The sequence below is a fragment of the Nerophis lumbriciformis genome, linkage group LG13, assembly GCF_033978685.3.
Source record: "Nerophis lumbriciformis linkage group LG13, RoL_Nlum_v2.1, whole genome shotgun sequence".
Lineage (NCBI taxonomy): Eukaryota > Metazoa > Chordata > Actinopteri > Syngnathiformes > Syngnathidae > Nerophis > Nerophis lumbriciformis.
The window spans coordinates 3,521,248-3,546,624 of NC_084560.2; the positions used below are offsets into that span (position 1 = coordinate 3,521,248).

A 25,377-nucleotide genomic window follows, 5' to 3' on the forward strand; every position below is an offset into this window, starting at 1 on the left:
TGTACCTAATGTTGTGTCCTAAGTGTACCTAATGTTGTGTCCTATGTTGTCATTATCTCAACTTCAACCACACACTTTATTGTCAACCTTTTTTGTCAGAATGTGTTTGTAAAAGTTTGTTTATGTGTACCTAATGTTGTGTCCTAGGTGTACCTAATGTTGTGTCCTATGTGTACCTAATGTAATGTCCTATGTGTACCTAATGTAGTGTTCTATGTCTTTATGTCCCTTTATTGTCAGAACAACATAATAGTGTGTATAAAAGACATTAAATGTCAGAACAACATAATAGTGAGTATAAAGGACATTTAAGGCCTACTTCTCGTCATCTGCATGGCTGACTTATAATCGACCTTCTAGAAGTCCGAGGAGAACATTTGGGATATATTTCACCAGGAGTCAGCTGCTTATCGGCTTGGAAAGGCGGGACTTATATCTCCTTGGACCCAACGTTCCTGTCGTGTCCACTTCCTGCGAGACTAAACATGCTGGATTGGTGATAATAATACGTTCGTCAAATATGGCTGAACAAGTCATCACAGTTTTCTCTCGCACTCAGCGGCCTTGGGGTGTGGAAATCAAACACCCAAGCAGCGGCCTTTTTTCTGAACCAGTCGACAACGGTAAGCGCTTGCTTCTCCAAGGACGAAGGAGGAATTTGGGGAGGAAACATGACTTTTTTTCCCCCCCTCACACCTTCTTTGCAAACCAGATGACTTGTGTTCATATTCCCTGCAGTACTCATTGAAACAGTGACTATGTATGTATGTATGTATATATGTATGTATATATGTGTGTATGTCTCTGTTGAAGCGTCACTGAAGACGGCAGCATGAACTTCCGTGCAAGAAGAGTCACCTTGCCGGCCATCACACCTCTTTGTCTGCAGAAGCGGGTAGGAACCCTAAAAAGTCCTTTTTTTTCTTGTTTCCATTGACTCCATTGTGTCGACGCGCTGCCCTCTGGTACGTGGCCGTGCTTGTGTAAATGGTAAATAAAAAGAGAATACAACAAATACTTTTCAACTTATATTCAATTGAATGGACTGCAAAGACAAGATATTTCATGTTTACACTAAAAAAACTTAATTTTTTTGGCGAAGCGTTTCTGGGTGTTGTTGATAAATATCTGTGGCTTTGCGTAGGAGAGTTTTAACTTTTTACTAGCTATTGGGGGCGGCATGGCGTAGTGGGTAGAGCGGCCGTGCCAGAAACCTGAGGGTTGCAGGTTCACTCCCCGCCTCTTACCATCCAAATCGCTGCCGTTGTGTCCTTGGGCAGGACACTTCACCCTTGTACCCGGTGCCGCTCACACTGGTGAATGAATGATGAATGATAATTGGTGGTCGGAGAGGCCGTAGGCACAAGCTAGTAGCCACACTTCGGTCAGTCTACCCCAGGGCAGCTGTGGCTACAAATGTAGCTTACCACCACCAGGTGTGAATGAATGAATGATGGGTTCTTACTTTTCTGTGAAGCGCTTTGAGTGTCTAGAAAAGCGCTATATAAATCTAATCCATTATTCTTATTATTATTGCAAGGAATTTAGGGATTTCCTTGCAATAAAAAAAAAAAACGTAATTTTTTTGGCGAAGCATTTCTGGGTGTTGTTGATAAATAGCTGTGGCTTTTGCGTAGTAGAGTTTTAACTTTTAACCAGCTATTGCAAGGAATTTAGGGATTTCACCATCTATGCTCCGTAATATCATCAAAGGGTTCAGAGAATCTGGAGAAATCACTGCACGTAAGCCATGATATTACACACCTTGGATCCCTCAGGCGGTACTGCATCAAAAAGCCACATCGGTATGTAAAGGATATCACCACATGGGCTCAGGAACACTTAAGAAAACCACTGTCAGTAACTACAGTTGGTCGCTACATCTGTAAGTTCACGTTAAAACTGTACTATGCAAAGCCACGGCCATTTATCAACAACACCCAGAAACGCTTCGACAAGCAATTTATATTCAATTGAATAGACTGCAAAGACAAGATATTTCATGGTCACACAAAAAAAAAATGTAATTTATTGGCAAAGCGTTTCTGGGTGTTGTTGATAAATAGCTGTGGCTTTTGCGTAGTAGAGTTTTAACTTTTAACTAGCTATTGCAAGGAATTTAGGGATTTCACCATCTACGCTCCGTAATATCATCAAAAGGTTCAGAGAATCTGGAGAAATCACTGCAGGTAAGCCATGATATTACACACCTTGGATCCCTCAGGCTGTACTGCATCAAAAAGCCACATCGGTGTGTAATAGATATCACCACATGGGCTCAGGAACACTTCAGAAAAGCACTGTCATTAACTACAGTTGGTCGCTACATCTGTAAGTGCAAGTTAAAACTCTACTAAGCAAAGCCACGGCCATTTATCAACAACACCCAGAAACGCTTAGACAAGCAACTTATATTCAATTGAATAGACTGCAAATACAAGACATTTCATGTTCACACTAAAAAATGTTTTAATTTTTTTGGCAAAGCGTTTCTGGGTGTTGTTGATAAATAGCTGTGGCTTTTGCGTAGTAGAGTTTTAACTTTTAACCAGCTATTGCAAGGAATTTAGGGATTTCACCATCTACGCTCCGTAATATCATCAAAAGGTTCAGAGAATCTGGAGAAATCACTGCACGTAAGCCATGATATTACACATCTTGGATCCCTCATGCAGTACTTCATCATAAGTGACATCAGTGTGTAAAGGATATCACCACATGGGCTCAGGAACACTTCAGAAAACCACTGTCAGTGACTACAGTTGGTCGTTACATCTGTTAGTGCACATTAAAACTCTACTATGCAAAGCCACGGCCAATTATCAACAACACCCAGAAATGCTTCGACAAGCCACTTATATTCAATTTATTAGACTGCAAAGACAAGATATTTCATGGTCACACTAAAAAAAACCATAATTTTTTTGGCGAAGCGTTTCTGGGTGTTGTTGATAAATAGCTGTGGCTTTTGCGTAGTAGAGTTTTAACTTTTAACTAGCTATTGCAAGGAATTTAGGGATTTCACCATCTATGCTCCGTTATATCATCAAAAGGTACAGAAAATCTGGAGAAATCACTGCACGTAAGCCATGATATTACACACCTTGGATCCCTCAGGCAATACTGCATCATAAGTGACATCAGTATGTAAAGGATATCACCACATGGGCTCAGGAACACTTCGGAAAACCACTGTCAGTATCTATAGTTGGTCGCTACATCTGTAAGTGCACGTTAAAACTCTACTATGCAAAGCCACGGCCATTTATCAACAACACCCAGAAACGCTTCGACAAGCAACTTATATTCAATTTATTAGACTGCAAAGACAAGATATTTCATGTTCACACTAAAAAAAACTAAATTTTTTTGGCGAAGCGTTTCTGGGTGTTGTTGATAAATAGCTGTGGCTTTTGCGTAGTAGAGTTTTAACTTTTAACTAGCTATTGCAAGGAATTGAGGGATTTCACCATTTACGCTCCGTAATATCATCAAAAGGTTCAGAGAATCTGGAGAAATCACTGCACGTAAGCCATGATATTACGCACCTTGGATCCCTCAGGCTGTACTGCATCAAAAAGCCACATCGGTGTGTAATGGATATCACCACATGGGCTCAGGAACACTTCAGAAAAGCACTGTCATTAACTACAGTTGGTCGCTACATCTGTAAGTGCAAGTTAAAACTCTACTAAGCAAAGCCACGGCCATTTATCAACAACACCCAGAAACGCTTCGACAAGCAACTTATATTCAATTGAATAGACTGCAAGGACAAAATATTTCATGGTCACACAAAAAAAAAAGTAATTTATTGGCAAAGCGTTTCTGGGTGTTGTTGATAAATAGCTGTGGCTTTTGCGTAGTAGAGTTTTAACTTTTAACTAGCTATTGCAAGGAATTTAGGGATTTCACCATCTACGCTCCGTTATATCATCAAAAGGTTCAGAAAATCTGGAGAAATCACTGCACGTAAGCCATGATATTACACACCTTGGATCCCTCAGGCTGTACTGCATCAAAAAGCCACATCGGTGTGTAATAGATATCACCACATGGGCTCAGGAACACTTCAGAAAAGCACTGTCATTAACTACAGTTGGTCGCTACATCTGTAAGTGCACGTTAAAACTCTACTATGCAAAGCCACGGCCATTTATCAACAACACCCAGAAACGCTTCGACAAGCAACTTATATTCAATTGAATAGACTGCAAAGACAAGATATTTCATGGTCACACAAAAAAAAACGTAATTTATTGGCAAAGCGTTTCTGGGTGTTGTTGATAAATAGCTGTGGCTTTTGCGTAGTAGAGTTTTAACTTTTAACTAGCTATTGCAAGGAATTTAGGGATTTCACCATCTACGCTCCGTAATATCATCAAAAGGTTCAGAGAATCTGGAGAAATCACTGCGCGTAAGCCGTGATATTACGCACCTTGGATCCCTCAGGCTGTACTGCATCAAAAAGCCACATCGGTGTGTAATAGATATCACCACATGGGCTCAGGAACACTTCAGAAAAGCACTGTCATTAACTACAGTTGGTCGCTACATCTGTAAGTGCACGTTAAAACTCTACTATGCAAAGCCACGGCCATTTATCAACAACACCCAGAAACGTTTTGACAAGCAACTTATATTCAATAGAATAGACTGCAAAGACAAGATATTTCATGTTCACACTAAAAAATGTTTTAATTTTTTTGGCGAAGCATTTCTGGGTGTTGTTGATAAATAGCTTTTGGCTTTGCGTAGTAAAGTTTTAACTTGCACTTACAGATGTAGCGACCAACTGTAGTCGCTGACAGTGGTTTTCGGACGTGTTCCTAGCCCATGCTGTGATATCCTTTACACACTGAAAAACTATTTTTTTTTGGCGAAGCGTTTCTGGGTGTTGTTGATAAATAGCTTTTGGCTTTTGCGTAGTAGAGTTTTAACTTGCACTTACAGATGTAGCGACCAACTGTAGTTTCTGACAGTGGTTTTCGGACGTGTTCCTAGCCCATGCTGTGATATCCTTTACACACTGAAAAAAACTAAAACATTTTGGCAAAGCGTTTCTGGGTGTTGTTGATAAAACTCTACTATGCAAAGCCACAGCCATTTAACTTGCACTTACAGATGTAGCGACCAACTGTAGTTACTGACAGTGGTTTTCCGAAGTGTTCCTGAGCCCATGTGGTGATATCCTTTACACACTGATGTGGCTTTTTTGATGCAGTACAGCCTGAGGAAACCAAGGTGCGTACTATCATGGCTTACCTGCAGTGATTTCTCCAGATTCTCTGAACATTTTGATGATATTACGGAGCGTAGATGGTGAGTCCCTAAATTCCTTGCAATAGCTGGTTGATAAATGTTGCTCTTAAACAATTTGCTCAGGCATTTGTTGACAAAGTGGTGACCCTCGCCCCGTCCTTGTTTGTGAATGACTGAGCATTTCATGGAAGCTGCTTTTATACCCAATCATGGCACCCACCTGTTCCCAATTAGCCCGTTCACCTGTGGGATGTTCCAAATAAGTCTTTGATGAGCATCAGTCCATCTTAGATGAGCTCGGGCCCAGCGAAGCATTTCTGGTTTCTGGGTGTTGTTGATAAATGGCTTTGGCTTTGCATAGTAGAGTTTTAACTTGCCCTTACAGATGTAGCGACCAACTGTAGTTACTGACAGTGGTTTTCTGCAGTGTTCCTGAGCCCATGTGGTGATATCCTTTACACACTGATGTCGCTTGTCGAAGCGTTTCCGGGTGTTGTTGATAAGTGGCTTTTGGCTTTGCACAGTAAGAGTTTCTCACATGACCTACCTTTTTCCCAGGTGTTCCAAATAAGTCTTTGATGAGCATCAGTCCATCTCAGATGAGCTCGGGCCCAGCCAAGCGTTTCCGGGTGTTGTTGATAAATGGCTTTGGCTTTGCATAGTCTTTTTTTCCACCCACTTTTTTTTGAAACACGTCGCAGGCATCAAATTCCAAATGAGCGAATATTTTTCAAAAAAAAAAAAAATAACACAGTTTCTCAGTGTGAAAGCCACAGCTATTTATCAACAACACCCAGAAACGCTTTGCCAAAAAAAAATTTTTTTTTAGTGTGGACATGAAATATCTTGTCTTTGCAGTCTATTCAATTGAATATAAGTTGAAAAGGATTTGTTGTATTCTCTTTTTATTTACCATTTACACAACGTGACAACTTCACTGCTTTTGGTTTTTTTTTTTTTAGATCCTTGGACTTAGTTAAGGGAAGGTTCTTGTCTTTGTGCGCGAGTCGTTTGGAGTTTTTGTGCAGCAGCGTGACCAAGCTGGAGGCCACATCACTCTCAGATAGACTGTGGGGTTTAGGTCAGGGTAGCAGCAGACCAGTCTAAGTGGTGCCGTCCTTGAGAGAAGGTCAACACATTTACTTGGTCTGCACGTCGCCTGCTTTTTGTCAGGGATGCATTTTTTTTTTTTTACACAAATTCATGCTCGGAGGTTTTCTTTCAAGCGTTTCCTGAGATAAATGCAACACATCACAAACCACAATAATACGAGGTTAACACCGGGACTTTTTTTATTTGTCAGGAATGGTATTGGACGGAATAGTACTTGAAATATTTCAATATACAAAGTAACACATTGAAAAACAGGCGTGTAGAGCATCCTGATTGGCAACCAGGAACATTTGTTTGCATAATAATAAACTTCTCCTGCTTTGTCTTACAAGTATTTGACTCATAGCACGTTTGTGTCTGCAGGTCATCAAGATCTACAACGAGGACAACAGCAGCAGAGCAGTGGAGGTCCCCAGCGACATTGTTGCCCGGGACATATGTCACATGTTGGCCTTGAAGGGCCACGCCGTGGACGAACACAGCTTGACTCTGTACGAGCACCTCTCTCACCTGGGAATAGGTAGGTCGTGGGAGAAAAAGACGTTTATCAACAACACCCAGAAAAGCTTCCACAAGCGACATCAGTGTGTGAAGGATATCACCACATGGGCACTTCAGAAAACCACTGTCAGTAACTACAGTTGGCCGCTACATCTGTGAGTGCCAGTTAAAACTCCACTATGCAAAGCCACAGCCATTTATCAACAACACCCGGAAACGCTTCGACAAGCGACATCAGTGTGTAAAGGATATCACCACATGGGCTCAGGAACACTTCAGAAAACCACTGTCAGTAACTACAGTTGGTCGCTACGTCTGTAAGTGCAAGTTAAAACTCTACTATGCAAAGCCGCAGCCATTTATCAACAACACCCAGAAACGCTTCGACAAGCAAAATCAGTGTGTATAGGATATCACCACATGGGCTCAGGAACACTTCAGAAATCCACTGTCAGTAACTACAGTTGGTCGCTACATCTGTAAGTGCCAGTTAAAACTCCACTATGCAAAGCCACAGCCATTTATCAACAACACGCGGAAACGCTTCGACAAGCGACATCAGTGTGTAAAGGATATCACCACATGGGCTCAGGAACACTTCAGAAAACCACTGTCAGTAACTACAGTTGGTCGCTACGTCTGTAAGTGCAAGTTAAAACTCTACTATGCAAAGCCGCAGCCATTTATCAACAACACCCAGAAACGCTTCGACAAGCAAAATCAGTGTGTATAGGATATCACCACATGGGCTCAGGAACACTTCAGAAATCCACTGTCAGTAACTACAGTTGGTCGCTACATCTGTAAGTGCCAGTTTAAACTCCACTATGCAAAGCCACAGCCATTTATCAACAACACCCGGAAACGCTTCGACAAGCGACATCAGTGTGTAAAGGATATCACCACATGGGCTCAGGAACACTTCAGAAAACCACTGTCAGTAACTACAGTTGGTCGCTACGTCTGTAAGTGCAAGTTAAAACTCTACTATGCAAAGCCGCAGCCATTTATCAACAACACCCAGAAACGCTTCGACAAGCAAAATCAGTGTGTATAGGATATCACCACATGGGCTCAGGAACACTTCAGAAATCCACTGTCAGTAACTACAGTTGGTCGCTACATCTGTAAGTGCCAGTTTAAACTCCACTATGCAAAGCCACAGCCATTTATCAACAACACCCAGAAACGCTTCGACAAGCGACATCAGTGTGTAAAGGATAACACCACATGGGCTCAGGAACACTTAAAAAAAACTGTCAGTAACTACAGTTGGCCGCTACATCTGTGAGTGCCAGTTAAAACTCCACTATGCAAAGCCACAGCCATTTATCAACAACACCCAGAAACGCTTCCACAAGCGACATCATTGTGTAAAGGATATCACCACATGGGCACTTCAGAAAACCACTGTCAGTAACTACAGTTGGCCGCTACATCCGTGAGTGCCAGTTAAAACTCCACTATGCAAAGCCACGGCCATTTATCAACAACACCCAGAAACGCTAAGACAAGCAACTTATTTTCAATTGAATAGACTGCAAATACAAGATATTTCATGTTGACACGAAAACATTTTTTAATTTTTTTGGCGAAGCGTTTCTGGGTGTTGTTGATAAATAGCTGTGGCTTTTGCGTAGTAGCGTTTTAACTTTTAACTAGCTATTGCAAGGAATTTAGGGATTTCACCATCTACGCTCCGTAATATCATCAAAAGGTTCAGAGAATCTGGAGAAATCACTGCACGTAAGCCATGATATTACACACCTTGGATCCCTCAGGCGATACTGCATCATAAGTGACATCAGTGTGTAAAGGATATCACCACATGGGCTCAGGAACACTTCAGAAAACCACTGTCAGTATCTACAGTTGGTCGCTACATCTGTAAGTGCACGTTAAAACTCTACTATGCAAAGCCACGGCCATTTATCAACAACACCCAGAAACGTTTCGACAAGCAACTTATATTCAAATAATAGACTGCAAAGACAAGATATTTCATGTTCAGAAACGCTTCGACAAGCGACATCAGTGTGTAAAGGATATCACCACATGGGCACTTCAGAAAACCACTGTCAGTAACTACAGTCGGCCGCTACATCCGTGAGTGCCAGTTAAAACTCCACTATGCAAAGCCACGGCCATTTATCAACAACACCCAGAAACGCTTAGACAAGCAACTTATATTCAAGTGAATAGACTGCAAATACAAGATATTTCATGTTCACACGAAAAAATGTTTTAATTTTTTTGGTGAAGCGTTTCTGGGTGTTGTTGATAAATAGCTGTGGCTTTTGCGTAGTAGCGTTTTAACTTTTAACTAGCTATTGCAAGGAATTTAGGAATTTCACCATCTACGCTCCGTAATATCATCAAAAGGTTCAGAGAATCTGGAGAAATCACTGCACGTAAGCCATGATATTACGCACCTTGGATCCCTCAGGCGAAACTGCATCATAAGTGACATCAGTGTGTAAAGGATATCACCACATGGGCACTTCAGAAAACCACTGTCAGTAACTACAGTTGGCCGCTACATCCGTGAGTGCCAGTTAAAACTCCACTATGCAAAGCCACGGCCATTTATCAACAACACCCAGAAACGCTTCGACAAGCGACATCGGTGTGTAAAGGATATCACCACATGGGCACTTCAGAAAAACCACTGTCAGTAACTACAGTTGGCCGCTACATCCGTGAGTGCCAGTTAAAACTCCACTATGCAAAGCCACGGCCATTTATCAACAACACCCAGAAACGCTTCGACAAGCAACTTATATTCAAGTGAATAGACTGCAAATACAAGATATTTCATGTTCACACGAAAAAATGTTTTAATTTTTTTGGCGAAGCGTTTCTGGGTGTTGTTGATGAATAGCTGTGGCTTTTGCGTAGTAGCGTTTTAACTTTTAACTAGCTATTGCAAGGAATTTAGGGATTTCACCATCTACGCTCCGTAATATCATCAAAAGGTTCAGAGAATCTGGAGAAATCACTGCACGTAAGCCATGATATTACGCACCTTGGATCCCTCAGGCGATACTGCATCATAAGTGACATCAGTGTGTAAAGGATATCACCACATGGGCACTTCAGAAAACCACTGTCAGTAACTACAGTCGGCCGCTACATCTGTGAGTGCCAGTTAAAACTCCACTATGCAAAGCCACAGCCATTAATCAACAACACCCAGAAACGCTTCGACAAGCGACATCGGTGTGTAAAGGATATCACCACATGGGCACTTCAGAAAACCACTGTCAGTAACTACAGTCGGCCGCTACATCCGTGAGTGCCAGTTAAAACTCCACTATGCAAAGCCACAGCCATTTATCAACAACACCCAGAAACGCTTCCACAAGCGACATCAGTGTGTAAAGGATATCACCACATGGGCACTTCAGAAAAACCACTGTCAGTAACTACAGTTGGCCGCTACATCCGTGAGTGCCAGTTAAAACTCCACTATGCAAAGCCACAGCCATTTATCAACAACACCCAGAAACGCTTCCACAAGCGACATCAGTGTGTAAAGGATATCACCACATGGGCACTTCAGAAAAACCACTGTCAGTAACTACAGTTGGCCGCTACATCCGTGAGTGCCAGTTAAAACTCCACTATGCAAAGCCACGGCCATTTATCAACAACACCCAGAAACGCTTCCACAAGCGACATCGGTGTGTAAAGGATATCACCACATGGGCACTTCAGAAAACCACTGTCAGTAACTACAGTCGGCCGCTACATCCGTGAGTGCCAGTTAAAACTCCACTATGCAAAGCCACGGCCATTTATCAACAACACCCAGAAACGCTTCGACAAGCAACTTATATTGAATTGAATAGACTGCAAATACAAGATATTTCATGTTCACACGAAAATTTTTTTTATTTTTTTTGGTGAAGCGTTTCTGGGTGTTGTTGATGAATAGCTGTGGCTTTTGCGTAGTAGCGTTTTAACTTTTAACTAGCTATTGCAAGGAATTTAGGGATTTCACCATCTACGCTCTACGTAATATCATCAAAAGGTTCAGAGAATCTGGAGAAATCACTGCACGTAAGCCATGATATTACACACCTTGGATCCCTCAGGCGATACTGCATCATAAGTGACATCAGTGTGTAAAGGATATCACCACATGGGCTCAGGAACACTTCAGAAAACCACTGTCAGTATCTACAGTTGGTCGCTACATCTGTAAGTGCACGTTAAAACTCTACTATGCAAAGCCACGGCCATTTATCAACAACACCCAGAAACGCTTCGACAAGCAACTTATATTCAATTGAATAGACTGCAAAGACAAGATATTTCATGTTCAGAAACGCTTTGACAAGCGACATCAGTGTGTAAAGGATATCACCACATGGGCACTTCAGAAAAGCACTGTCAGTAACTACAGTCGGGCGCTACATCTGTGAGTGCCAGTTAAAACTCCACTATGCAAAGCCACAGCCATTTATCAACAACACCCAGAAACGCTTCCACAAGCGACATCAGTGTGTAAAGGATATCACCACATGGGCACTTCAGAAAACCACTGTCAGTAACTACAGTCGGCCGCTACATCCGTGAGTGCCAGTTAAAACTCCACTATGCAAAGCCACAGCCATTTATCAACAACACCCAGAAACGCTTCCACAAGCGACATCGGTGTGTAAAGGATATCACCACATGGGCACTTCAGAAAAACCACTGTCAGTAACTACAGTTGGTCGCTACATCCGTGAGTGCCAGTTAAAACTCCACTATGCAAAGCCACGGCCATTTATCAACAACACCCAGAAACGCTTAGACAAGCAACTTATATTCAATTGAATAGACTGCAAATACAAGATATTTCATGTTCACACGAAAAAATGTTTTAATTTTTTTGGTGAAGCGTTTCTGGGTGTTGTTGATGAATAGCTGTGGCTTTTGCGTAGTAGCGTTTTAACTTTTAACTAGCTATTGCAAGGAATTTAGGGATTTCACCATCTACGCTCCGTAATATCATCAAAAGGTTCAGAGAATCTGGAGAAATCACTGCACGTAAGCCATGATATTACACACCTTGGATCGCTCAGGCGATACTGCATCATAAGTGACATCAGTGTGTAAAGGATATCACCACATGGGCACTTCAGAAAACCACATTCAGTAACTACAGTCGGCCGCTACATCCGTGAGTGCCAGTTAAAACTCCACTATGCAAAGCCACGGCCATTTATCAACAACACCCAGAAACGCTTCGTCAAGCGACATCGGTGTGTAAAGGATATCACCACATGGGCACTTCAGAAAAGCACTGTCAGTAACTACAGTCGGCCGCTACATCCGTGAGTGCCAGTTAAAACTCCACTATGCAAAGCCACGGCCATTTATCAACAACACCCAGAAACGCTTAGACAAGCAACTTATATTCAATTGAATAGACTGCAAATACAAGATATTTCATGTCCACACGAAAAAATGTTTTAATTTTTTTGGTGAAGCGTTTCTGGGTGTTGTTGATAAATAGCTGTGGCTTTTGCGTAGTAGCGTTTTAACTTTTAACTAGCTATTGCAAGGAATTTAGGGATTTCACCATCTACGCTCCGTAATATCATCAAAAGGTTCAGAGAATCTGGAGAAATCACTGCACGTAAGCCATGATATTACACACCTTGGATCCCTCAGGCGATACTGCATCATAAGTGACATCAGTGTGTAAAGGATATCACCACATGGGCTCAGGAACACTTCAGAAAACCACTGTCAGTATCTACAGTTGGTCGCTACATCTGTAAGTGCACGTTAAAACTCTACTATGCAAAGCCACGGCCATTTATCAACAACACCCAGAAACGCTTCGACAAGCAACTTATATTCAATTGAATAGACTGCAAAGACAAGATATTTCATGTTCAGAAACGCTTCGACAAGCGACATCGGTGTGTAAAGGATATCACCACATTGGCACTTCAGAAAACCACTGTCGTAACTACAGTTGGCCGCTACATCTGTGAGTGCCAGTTTAAACTCCACTATGCAAAGCCACAGCCATATATCAACAACACCCAGAAACGCTTCGACAAGCGACATCCGTGTGTAAAGGATAACACCACATGGGCTCAGGAACACTTAAAAAAAACTGTCAGTAACTACAGTTGGCCGCTACATCTGTGAGTGCCAGTTAAAACTCCACTATGCAAAGCCACAGCCATTTATCAACAACACCCAGAAACGCTTCGACAAGCGACATCAGTGCGTAAAGGATAACACCACATGGGCTCCGGAACACTTAAAAAAAACTGTCAGTAACTACGGTTGGTCGCTACATCTGTAAGTGCAAGTTAAAACTATACTATGCAAAGCCGCAGCCATTTATCAACAACACCCAGAAACGCTTCGACAAGCGACATCAGTGTGTAAAGGATATCCCCACATGGGCTCAGGAACACTTAAAAAAAACTGTCAGTAACTACAGTTGGTCGCTACATCTGTAAGTGCAAGTTAAAACTCTACTATGCAAAGCCACAGCCATTTATCAACAACACCCAGAAACGCTTCGACAAGCGACATCAGTGTGTAAAGGATATCACCACATGGGCTCAGGAACACTTAAAAAAAACTGTCAGTAACTACAGTTGGTCGCTACATCTGTAAGTGCAAGTTAAAACTCTACTATGCAAAGCCGCAGCCATTTATCAACAACACCCAGAAACGCTTTGACAAGCGACATCAGTGTGTAAAGGATATCCCCACATGGGCTCAGGAACACTTAAAAAAAACTGTCAGTAACTACAGTTGGTCGCTACATCTGTAAGTGCAAGTTAAAACTCTACTATGCAAAGCCGCAGCCATTTATCAACAACACCCAGAAACGCTTCGACAAGCGACATCAGTGTGTAAAGAATAACACCACATGGGCTCAGGAACACTTAAAAAAAACTGTCAGTAACTACAGTTGGCCGCTACATCTGTGTGAGTTCCAGTTAAAACACCACTATGCAAAGCCACAGCCATTTATCAACAACACCCAGAAACGCTTCGACAAGCGACATCAGTGTGTAAAGGATATCACCACATGGGCTCAGGAACACTTAAAAAAAACCCGTCAGTAACTACAGTTGGTCGCTACGTCTGTAAGTGCAAGTTAAAACTCTACTATGGAAAGCCGCAGCCAATTATCAACAACACCCAGAAACGCTTCGACAAGCAAAATCAGTGTGTAAAGGATAACACCACATGGGCTCAGGAACACTTAAAAAAAACTGTCAGTAACTACAGTTGGCCGCTACATCTGTGAGTGCCAGTTAAAACTCCACTATGCAAAGCCACAGCCATTTATCAACAACACCCAGAAACGCTTCGACAAGCGACATCAGTGTTTAAAGGATATCACCACATGGGCTCAGGAACACTTAAAAATAACTGTCAGTAACTACAGTTGGTTGCTACATCTGTAAGTGCAAGTTAAAACTCTACTATGCAAAGCCGCAGCCATTTATCAACAACACCCAGAAACACTTCGACAAGCAACATCAGTGTGTAAAGGATATCACCACATGGGCTCAGGAACACTTCAGAAAACCACTGTCAGTAACTACAGTTGGTCGCTACATCTGTAAGTGCCAGTCAAAACTCTGCTATGCAAAGCCACAGCCATTTATCAACAACACCCAGAAACACTTCGACAAGCAACATCAGTGTGTAAAGGATATCACCACATGGGCTCAGGAACACTTCAGAAAACCACTGTCAGTAACTACAGTTGGTCGCTACATCTGTAAGTGCCAGTTAAAACTCTGCTATGCAAAGCCACAGCCATTTATCAACAACACCCAGAAACCAGAAACGCTTCACTTGGCCCGAGCTCATCTGAGATGGACTGATGCTCATCAAAGACTTATTTGGAACATCCCACAGGTGAACGGGCTAATTGGGAACAGGTGGGTGCCATGATTGGGTATAAAAGTAGATTCCATGAAATGCTCAGTCCTTCACAAACAAGGACGGGGCGAGGGTCACCACTTTGTCAATTTGTCAAATTGTTTAAGAACAACATTTCTCAACTATTCTTTTATTGTTGGTGCAGAACAGGAACAAACGAGGAATTAAATGTTGACTATTGATGTGCATCTGGTCCTGACTAGAGAGGACCATTGAGGACCATGAGTCCATCATGGAGGTCCTCTCCAGCTGGGGGATAGACTCCGACAACCGCTTGCATTTTCGGAAGAACTACGCAAAATACGAATTCTTCAGGAAACCTCTGGTGAGTTAAATAATGTGTTATTCACATACATATATACACTTGTAAAGGATGGACTTGTTTCTTCAGCATTGTCCACACCTTTAAGTCAGGTCAATCTAAAACATTCAGTCTAGCCTGATTTAGCCATTCCTTTACCACTTTTGACCTGGGTTGAAAAGCAGTCGCCAGAAAAAAAAAGGGTGGAAATAGGGCTTTGCAAAACCTGGAATTCTGGAAAATCCTGGAATTTTTTTGAACTTGGAAAAATGATAGTTTGAATGTCCAGGATGAGTGGAATGTGTTGAAGGTGGAATGGTTGGAATGGGTTGAAAAATGTGTAAATGGTGCAACTTCATTCATTTTGAATGAGGTAAAATGTCCCTAAAAACTGGGAAATTCTTGGAAATCCGGGAATTTTTTTTGAATTTGTTGAAGGAGACCACACAATTTTGAAAATGTTGAATATTTTGGAGTTGGAACAGTTTGAATCGGATGAAAAATTGTGGAACTTTGAAAAATGTCCCATTGATTTCAATGGGAATTTCATAAAAAAGCGGGAATTTTTTTTTAGAAAATGTTAAAAGATTTGAATGTTCTAAATGAGTTGAAATGGTTGGTGTTGGAATTTTTCAAATGGGTCAAGAAATGTTGAAGTAGTAACATGTTGAATTGAGAAATGGTATTAAGGAATTCCAGGAATTTCGGGAAAACCGGGAATTTTTCCAGTTCAAAAAATAACTTTGTTTTTTTCCTAATTAAGAGGAATGTTTGAACGGTTGAAGTGGGTTGAAAAATGTGGAAGGAGTAGTCTACAGAAAAAAGGGTGGAAATAGGGCTTTGCAAAACCTGGAATTCTGGAAAATCCTGGAATTTTTTTTAACTTGGAAAAATGATAGTTTGAATGTCCAGGATGAGTGGAATGTGTTGAAGGTGGAATGGTTGGAATGGGTTGAAAAATGTGAAAATGGTGCAAGTTGGAAAAAATGCCCCATTCATTTTGAAAAGAGGAAAAATGTCCCTGAAAACTGGGAATTCTTGGAAATCCGGGATTTTTTTTGAAATTGTTGAAAGAGAACACACAATTTTGAAAATGTTGAATATTTTGGAGTTGGAACGGTTTGAATCGGATGAAAAATTGTGGAACTTTGAAAAATGTCCCATTGATTTCAATGGGAATTTCATAAAAAAGCGGGAATTTTTTTTTAGAAAATGTTAAAAGACTTGAATGTTCTGAATGAATTGAAATGGTTGGTGTTGGGATTTTTCAAATCGGCCGAGGAATGTTGAAGTAGTAACATTTTTAATTGAGAAATGGTATTACGGAATTCCAGGAATTTCGGGAAAACCGGGAATTTTTCCAGTTCAAAAACAACTTAGTTTTTTTTCCTAATTAAGAGGAATGTTTGGACATGGGAACAGTTGAAGTGGGTTGAAAAATGTGGAAGGAGTAGTCTACAGAAAAAAAGGGTGTAAATAGGGCTTTGCAAAACCTGGAATTCTGGAAAATCCTGGAATTTTTTGGAACTTGGAAAAATTATAGTTTGATTGTCCAGGATGAGTGGAATGTGTTGAAGGTGGAATGGGTTGAAAAATGTGGAAATGATGCAACTTGGAAGAATGTCCCATTCATTTTGAATGGGGAAAAATGTCCCTGAAAACTGGGAATTCTTGGAAATCTGGGAATTTTTTTTAAATTGTTGAAAGAGAGCACACTATTTTGAAAATGTTGAATATTTTGGAGTTGGAACGGTTTGAATCGGATGAAAAATTATGGAACTTTGAAAAATGTCCCATTGATTTCAATGGGAATTTCATGAAAATGTGGGAATTTTGGGAAAGGCGGGAATTTTTTCAAACATATTAAAAGACTTGAATGTTCTGAATGAGTTGAAAAGGTTGGTGTTGGAATTTTTCAAATCAGTCGAGAAATGTTGAAGTATTAACATTTTTAATTGAGAAGTGGTATTAAGGATTTCCTAGAATTTCGGGAAAACCAGGAAAATTTCCAGTTAAAAAAAAAAAACGTTGTTTTTTTTCCTAATTAAGAGGAATGTTTGGACAGTGGAACGGTTGAAGTGGGTTGAAAAATGTGGAAGGAGTAGTCTACAGAAAAAAGGGTGGAAATAGGGCTTTGCAAAACCTGGAATTCTGGAAAATCCTGGAATTTTTTTGAATTTGGAAAAATGTTAGTTTGAATGTCCAGGATGGTGGAATGTGTTGAAGGTGGAATGGTTGGAATGGGTTGAAAAATGTGGAAATGGTGCAAGTTGGAAAAATGTCTCATTCATTTTGAAAGGGAAAAAATGTCTTTGAAAACTGGGAATTCTTGGAAATCCGGGAATTTTTAAAAACATGTTGCAGGAGAGCACACCATTTTGAAAATGTTCAATAATTTGGAGTTGGAACGGTTTGAATCGGATGAAAAATTGTGGAACTTTGAAAAATGTCCCATTGATTTCAATGGGGATTTCATGAAAATGTGGGAATTTTGGGAAAAGCGGGAATTTTTTTTTTTAAAACATATTAAAAGACTTGAATGTTCTGAATGAATTGAAATGGTTGGTGTTGGGATTTTTCAAATCGGCCGAGGAATGTTGAAGTAGTAACATTTTTAATTGAGAAATGGTATTACGGAATTCCAGGAATTTCGGGAAAACCGGGAATTTTTCCAGTTCAAAAACAACTTTTTTTTTTTTTCCTAATTAAGAGGAATGTTTGGACAGTGGAACGGTTGAAGTGGGTTGAAAAATGTGGAAGGAGTAGTCTACAGAAAAAAAGGGTGGAAATAGGGCTTTGCAAAACCTGGAATTCTGGAAAATCCTGGAATTTTTTTGAATTTGGAAAAATGTTAGTTTGAATGTCCAGGATGGTGGAATGTGTTGAAGGTGGAATGGTTGGAATGGGTTGAAAAATGTGGAAATGGTGCAAGTTGGAAAAATGTCTCATTCATTTTGAAAGGGAAAAAATGTCTTTGAAAACTGGGAATTCTTGGAAATCCGGGAATTTTTAAAAACATGTTGCAGGAGAGCACACCATTTTGAAAATGTTCAATATTTTGGAGTTGGAACGGTTTGAATCGGATGAAAAATTGTGGAACTTTGAAAAATGTCCCATTGATTTCAATGGGGATTTCATGAAAATGTGGGAATTTTGGGAAAAGCGGGAATTTTTTTTTTTTTTAACATATTAAAAGACTTGAATGTTCTGAATGAATTGAAATGGTTGGTGTTGGGATTTTTCAAATCGGCCGAGGAATGTTGAAGTAGTAACATTTTTAATTGAGAAATGGTATTAAGGAATTCCAAGAATTTCGGGAAAACCGGGAAATTTTCCAGTTAAAAAAAACAACTTTGTTTTTTTTCCGAATTTAGAGGAATGTTTGGACGGTGGAACGGTTGAAGTGGGTTGAAAAATGTGGAAGGAGTACTCTACAGAAAAAAGGGTGGAAATAGGGCTTTGCAAAACCTGGAATTTTGGAAAAATCCTGGAATTTTTTGGAACTTGAAAAAATTATAGTTTGATTGCCCAGGATGAGTGGAATGTGTTGAAGGTGGAATGGGTTGAAAAATGTGGAAATTATGCAACTTGGAAGAATGTCCCATTCATTTTGAATGGGGAAAAATGTCCCTGAAAACTGGGAATTCTTGGAAATCTGGGAATTTTTTTTTAATTGTTGAAGGAGAGCACACTATTTTGAAAATGTTTAATATTTTGGAGTTAGAACAGTTTGAATCGGAGGAAAAATTTCATGGAATTTCATGGGAATTTCATGACAATGTGGGAATTTTGGGAAAAGCGGGAATTTTTTTTTAAACATATTAAAAGACTTGAATGTTCTGAATGACTTGAAATGGTTGGTGTTGGGATTTTTCAAATCAGCCGAGGAATGTTGAAGTAGTAACATTTTTAATTGAGAAATGGTATTACGGAATTCCAGGAATTTCGGGAAAACCGGGAATTTTTCCAGTTCAAAAACAACTTAGTTTTTTTTCCTAATTAAGAGGAATGTTTGGACGGTGGAACGGTTGAAGTGGGTTGAAAAATATGGAAGGAGTACTCTATAGAAAAAAAGGGTGGAAAAAGGGCTTTGCAAAACCTGGAATTCTGGAAAAATCCTGGAATTTTTTGGAACTTGAAAAAATTATAGTTTGATTGTCCAGGATGAGTGGAATGTGTTGAAGGTGGAATGGGTTGAAAAATGTGGAAATGATGCAACTTGGAAGAATGTCCCATTCATTTTGAATGGGGAAAAATGTCCCTGAAAACTGGGAATTCTTGGAAATCTGGGAATTTTTTTTAAATTGTTGAAGGAGACCACACCATTTTGTAAATGTTGAATATTTTGGAGTTGGAACGGTTTGAATCGGATGAAAAATTGTGGAACTTTGAAAAATGTCCCATTGATTTCAATAGGAATTTCATGAAAATGTGGGAATTTTGGGAAAAGCGGGAATTTTTTTTTAAACATATTAAAAGACTTGAATGTTCTGAATGAGTTGAAATGGTTGGTGTTGGGATTTTTCAAATCGGTCGAGGAATGTTGAAGTAGTAACATTTTTAATTGAGAAATGGTATTACGGAATTCCAGGAATTTCGGGAAAACCGGGAATTTTTCCAGTTCAAAAACAACTTTTTTTTTTTTTCCTAATTAAGAGGAATGTTTGGACAGTGGAACGGTTGAAGTGGGTTGAAAAATGTGGAAGGAGTAGTCTACAGAAAAAAAGGGTGTAAATAGGGCTTTGCAAAACCTGGAATTCTGGAAAATGCTGGAATTTTTTGGAACTTGGAAAAATTATAGTTTGATTGTCCAGGATGAGTGGAATGTGTTGAAGGTGGAATGGGTTGAAAAATGTGGAAATGATGCAACTTGGAAGAATGTCCCATTCATTTTGAATGGGGAAAAATGTCCCTGAAAACTGGGAATTCTTGGAAATCTGGGAATTTTTTTTAAATTGTTGAAAGAGAGCACACTATTTTGAAAATGTTGAATATTTTGGAGTTGGAACGGTTTGAATCGGATGAAAAATTGTGGAACTTTGAAAAATGTCCCATTGATTTCAATAGGAATTTCATGAAAATGTGGGAATTTTGGGAAAAGCGGGAATTTTTTTTTAAACATATTAAAAGACTTGTTAGTTCTGAATGAGTTGAAATGGTTGGTGTTGGGATTTTTCAAATCGGCCGAGGAATGTTGAAGTAGTAACATTTTTAATTGAGAAATTATATTACGGAATTCCAGGAATTTCGGGAAAACCGGGAAATTTTCCAGTTAAAAAAAACAACTTTGTTTTTTTCCCCGAATTTAGAGGAATGTTTGGACGGTGGAACGGTTAAAGTGGGTTGAAAAATGTGGAAGGAGTAGTCTACAGAAAAAAGGGTGGAAATAGGGCTTTGCAAAACCTGGAATTCTGGAAAATCCTGGAATTTTTTTGAACTTGGAAAAATGATAGTTTGAATGTCCAGGATGGTGGAATGTGTTGAAGGTGGAATGGTTGGAATGGGTTGAAAAATGTGGAAATGGTGCAAGTTGGAAAAATGTCTCATTCATTTTGAAAGGGAAAAAATGTCTTTGAAAACTGGGAATTCTTGGAAATCCGGGAATTTAAAAAAAAAATGTTGCAGGAGAGCACACCATTTTGAAAATGTTCAATATTTTGGAGTTGGAACGGTTTGAATCGGATGAAAAATTGTGGAACTTTGAAAAATGTCCCATTGATTTCAATGGGGATTTCATGAAAATGTGGGAATTTCGGGAAAAGCGGGAATTTTTTTAAAAACATATTAAAAGACTTGAATGTTCTGAATGAATTGAAATGGTTGGTGTTGGGATTTTTCAAATCGGCCGAGGAATGTTGAAGTAGTAACATTTTTAATTGAGAAATGGTATTACGGAATTCCAGGAATTTCGGGAAAACCGGGAATTTTTCCAGTTCAAAAACATATTTGTTTTTTTTCCTAATTAAGAGGAATGTTTGGACAGTGGAACGGTTGAAGTGGGTTGAAAAATATGGAAGGAGTACTCTACAGAAAAAAAGGGTGTAAATAGGGCTTTGCAAAACCTGGAATTCTGGAAAATCCTGGAATTTTTTGGAACTTGGAAAAATTATAGTTTGATTGTCCAGGATGAGTGGAATGTGTTGAAGGTGGAATGGGTTGAAAAATGTGGAAATGATGCAACTTGGAAGAATGTCCCATTCATTTTGAATGAGGAAAAATGTCCCTGAAAACTGGGAATTCTTGGAAATCTGGGAATTTTTTTTAAATTGTTGAAGGAGAGCACACTATTTTGAAAATGTTTAATATTTTGGAGTTGGAACGGTTTGAATCGTTTGAAAAATTGTGGAACTTTGAAAAATGTCCTATTGATTTCAATAGGAATTTCATGAAAATGTGGGAATTTTGGGAAAAGCGGGACTTTTTTTTAGAAAATGTTAAAAGACTTGAATGTTCTAAATGAGTTGAAATGGTTGCTGTTGGAATTTTTCAAATCAGTCGAGAAATGTTGAAGTATTAACATTTTTAATTGAGAAATGGTATTAAGGATTTCCAAGAATTTCGGGAAAACCAGGAAATTTTCCAGTTAAAAAAAAAAACTTTGTTTTTTTTCCTAATTAAGAGGAATGTTTGGACGGTTGAAGTGGGTTGAAAAATGTGGAAGGAGTAGTCTACAGAAAAAAAGGGTGTAAATAGGGCTTTGCAAAACCTGGAATTCTGGAAAATCCTGGAATTTTTTGGAACTTGGAAAAATTATAGTTTGATTGTCCAGGATGAGTGGAATGTGTTGAAGGTGGAATGGGTTGAAAAATGTGGAAATGATGCAACTTGGAAGAATGTCCCATTCATTTTGAATGGAAAAAAATGTCCCTGAAAACTGGGAATTCTTGGAAATCTGGGAATTTTTTAAAAAATTGTTGAAGGAGAGCACACCATTTTGTAAATGTTGAATATTTTGGAGTTGGAACGGTTTGAATGGGATGAAAAATTGTGGAACTTTGAAAAATGTCCCATTGATTTCAATGGGAATTTCATGACAATGTGGGAATTTTGGGAAAAGCGGGAATTTTTTTTTAGAAAATGTTAAAAGACTTGAATGTTCTGAACGAGTTGAAATGGTTGGTGTTGGGATTTTTCAAATCGGTCGAGGAATGTTGAAGTAGTAACATTTTTAATTGAGAAATGGTATTACGGAATTCCAGGAATTTCGGGAAAACCGGGAATTTTTCCAGTTCAAAAACAACTTTTTTTTTTTTTCCTAATTAAGAGGAATGTTTGGACAGTGGAACGGTTGAAGTGGGTTGAAAAATGTGGAAGGAGTAGTCTACAGAAAAAAAGGGTGTAAATAGGGCTTTGCAAAACCTGGAATTCTGGAAAATCCTGGAATTTTTTGGAACTTGGAAAAATTATAGTTTGATTGTCCAGGATGAGTGGAATGTGTTGAAGGTGGAATGGGTTGAAAAATGTGGAAATGATGCAACTTGGAAGAATGTCCCATTCATTTTGAATGGGAAAAAATGTCCCTGAAAACTGGGAATTCTTGGAAATCTGGGAATTTTTTTTAAATTGTTGAAGGAGAGCACACTATTTTGAAAATGTTTAATATTTTGGAGTTGGAACGGTTTGAATCGGATGAAAAATTATGGAACTTTGAAAAATGTCCCATTGATTTCAATGGGAATTTCATGAAAATGTGGGAATTTTGGGAAAGGCGGGAATTTTTTTAAACATATTAAAAGACTTGAATGTTCTGAATGAGTTGAAAAGGTTGGTGTTGGAATTTTTCAAATCAGTCGAGAAATGTTGAAGTATTAACATTTTTAATTGAGAAATGGTATTAAGGATTTCCTAGAATTTCGGGAAAACCAGGAAATTTTCCAGTTAAAAAAAAAAACTTTGTTTTTTTTCCTAATTAAGAGGAATGTTTGGACGGTGGAACGGTTGAAGTGGGTTGAAAAATGTGGAATGAGTAGTCTACAGAAAAAAGGGTGGAAATAGGGCTTTGCAAAACCTGGAATTCTGGAAAATCCTGGAATTTTTTTGAATTTGGAAAAATGTTAGTTTGAATGTCCAGGATGGTGGAATGTGTTGAAGGTGGAATGGTTGGAATGGGTTGAAAAATGTGGAAATAGTGCAAGTTGGAAAAATGTCTCATTCATTTTGAAAGGGAAAAAATGTCTTTGAAAACTGGGAATTCTTGGAAATCCGGGAATTTTTAAAAACATGTTGCAGGAGAGCACACCATTTTGAAAATGTTCAATATTTTGGAGTTGGAACGGTTTGAATCGGATGAAAAATTGTGGAACTTTGAAAAATGTCCCACTGATTTCAATGGGGATTTCATGAAAATGTGGGAATTTTGGGAAAAGCGGGAATTTTTTTTTTAAACATATTAAAAGACTTGAATGTTCTGAATGAATTGAAATGGTTGGTGTTGGGATTTTTCAAATCGGCCGAGGAATGTTGAAGTAGTAACATTTTTAATTGAGAAATGGTATTACGGAATTCCAGGAATTTCGGGAAAACCGGGAATTTTTCCAGTTCAAAAACAACTTAGTTTTTTTTTCCTAATTAAGAGGAATGTTTGGACGGTGGAACGGTTGAAGTGGGTTGAAAAATGTGGAAGGAGTAGTCTACAGAAAAAAGGGTGGAAATAGGGCTTTGCAAAACCTGGAATTCTGGAAAATCCTGGAATTTTTTGGAACTTGGAAAAATTATAGTTTGATTGTCCAGGATGAGTGGAATGTGTTGAAGGTGGAATGGTTGGAATGGGTTGAAAAATGTGGAAATGGTGCAAGTTGGAAAAATGTCTCATTCATTTTGAAAGGGAAAAAATGTCCTTGAAAACTGGGAATTCTTGGAAATCCGGGAATTAAAAAAAAAAAATGTTGCAGGAGAGCACACCATTTTGAAAATGTTCAATAATTTGGAGTTGGAACGGTTTGAATCGGATGAAAAATTGTGGAACTTTGAAAAATGTCCCATTGATTTCAATGGGGATTTCATGAAAATGTGGGAATTTTGGGAAAAGCGGGAATTTTTTTTTAAACATATTAAAAGACTTGTTAGTTCTGAATGAGTTGAAATGGTTGGTGTTGGGATTTTTCAAATCGGCCAAAGAATGTTGAAGTAGTAACATTTTTAATTGAGAAATGGTATTACGGAATTCCAGGAATTTCGGGAAAACCGGGAATTTTTCCAGTTCAAAAACAACTTTGTTTTTTTCCTAATTAAGAGGAATATTTGGACATGGGAACGGTTGAAGTGGGTTGAAAAATGTGGAAGGAGTACTCTACAGAAAAAAAGGGTGTAAATAGGGCTTTGCAAAACCTGGAATTCTGGAAAATCCTGGAATTTTTTGGAACTTGGAAAAATTATAGTTTGATTGTCCAGGATGAGTGGAATGTGTTGAAGGTGGAATGGGTCGAAAAATGTGGAAATGATGCAACTTGGAAGAATGTCCCATTCATTTTGAATGGGGAAAAATGTCCCTGAAAACTGGGAATTCTTGGAAATCTGGGAATTTTTTTTAAATTGTTGAAAGAGAGCACACTATTTTGAAAATGTTCAATATTTTGGAGTTGGAACGGTTTGAATCGGATGAAAAATTGTGGAACTTTGAAAAATGTCCCATTGATTTCAATGGGAATTTCATGAAAATGTGGGAATTTTGGGAAAAGCGGGAATTTTTTTTTAAACATATTAAAAGACTTGAATGTTCTGAATGAATTGAAATGGTTGGTGTTGGGATTTTTCAAATCGGCCGAGGAATGTTGAAGTAGTAACATTTTTAATTGAGAAATGGTATTAAGGAATTCCAAGAATTTCGGGAAAACCGGGAAATTTTCCAGTTAAAAAAAACAACTTTGTTTTTTTTCCGAATTTAGAGGAATGTTTGGACGGTGGAACGGTTGAAGTGGGTTGAAAAATGTGGAATGAGTAGTCTACAGAAAAAAGGGTGGAAATAGGGCTTTGCAAAACCTGGAATTCTGGAAAATCCTGGAATTTTTTGGAACTTGGAAAAATTATAGTTTGATTGTCCAGGATGAGTGGAATGTGTTGAAGGTGGAATGGGTTGAAAAATGTGGAAATGATGCAACTTGGAAGAATGTCCCATTCATTTTGAATGGGAAAAAATGTCCCTGAAAACTGGGAATTCTTGGAAATCTGGGAATTTAAAATTTTTTTTTGAAGGAGAGCACACCATTTTGTAAATGTTGAATATTTTGGAGTTGGAACGGTTTGAATCGGATGAAAAATTGTGGAACTTTGAAAAATGTCCC

At 39.0% G+C, this 25,377-nt stretch overlaps 1 protein-coding gene across 1 annotated transcript in view; it reads left to right on the forward strand.

The window, feature by feature from the left end:
- The first annotated feature begins 568 nt into the window (after positions 1-568).
- Positions 569-25,377, forward strand: part of LOC133603047 (growth factor receptor-bound protein 14-like) — an 88,043-nt gene continuing 63,234 nt past the window's right edge. Inside the window, exons 1-4 of the mRNA XM_061956194.1 lie at positions 569-623; positions 814-895; positions 6,739-6,895; positions 15,000-15,121. Of these exons, the coding sequence (XP_061812178.1) occupies positions 833-895; positions 6,739-6,895; positions 15,000-15,121 (342 nt within the window). The 5' untranslated portion in view covers positions 569-623; positions 814-832. The remainder of the gene's footprint in view (positions 624-813; positions 896-6,738; positions 6,896-14,999; positions 15,122-25,377) is intronic.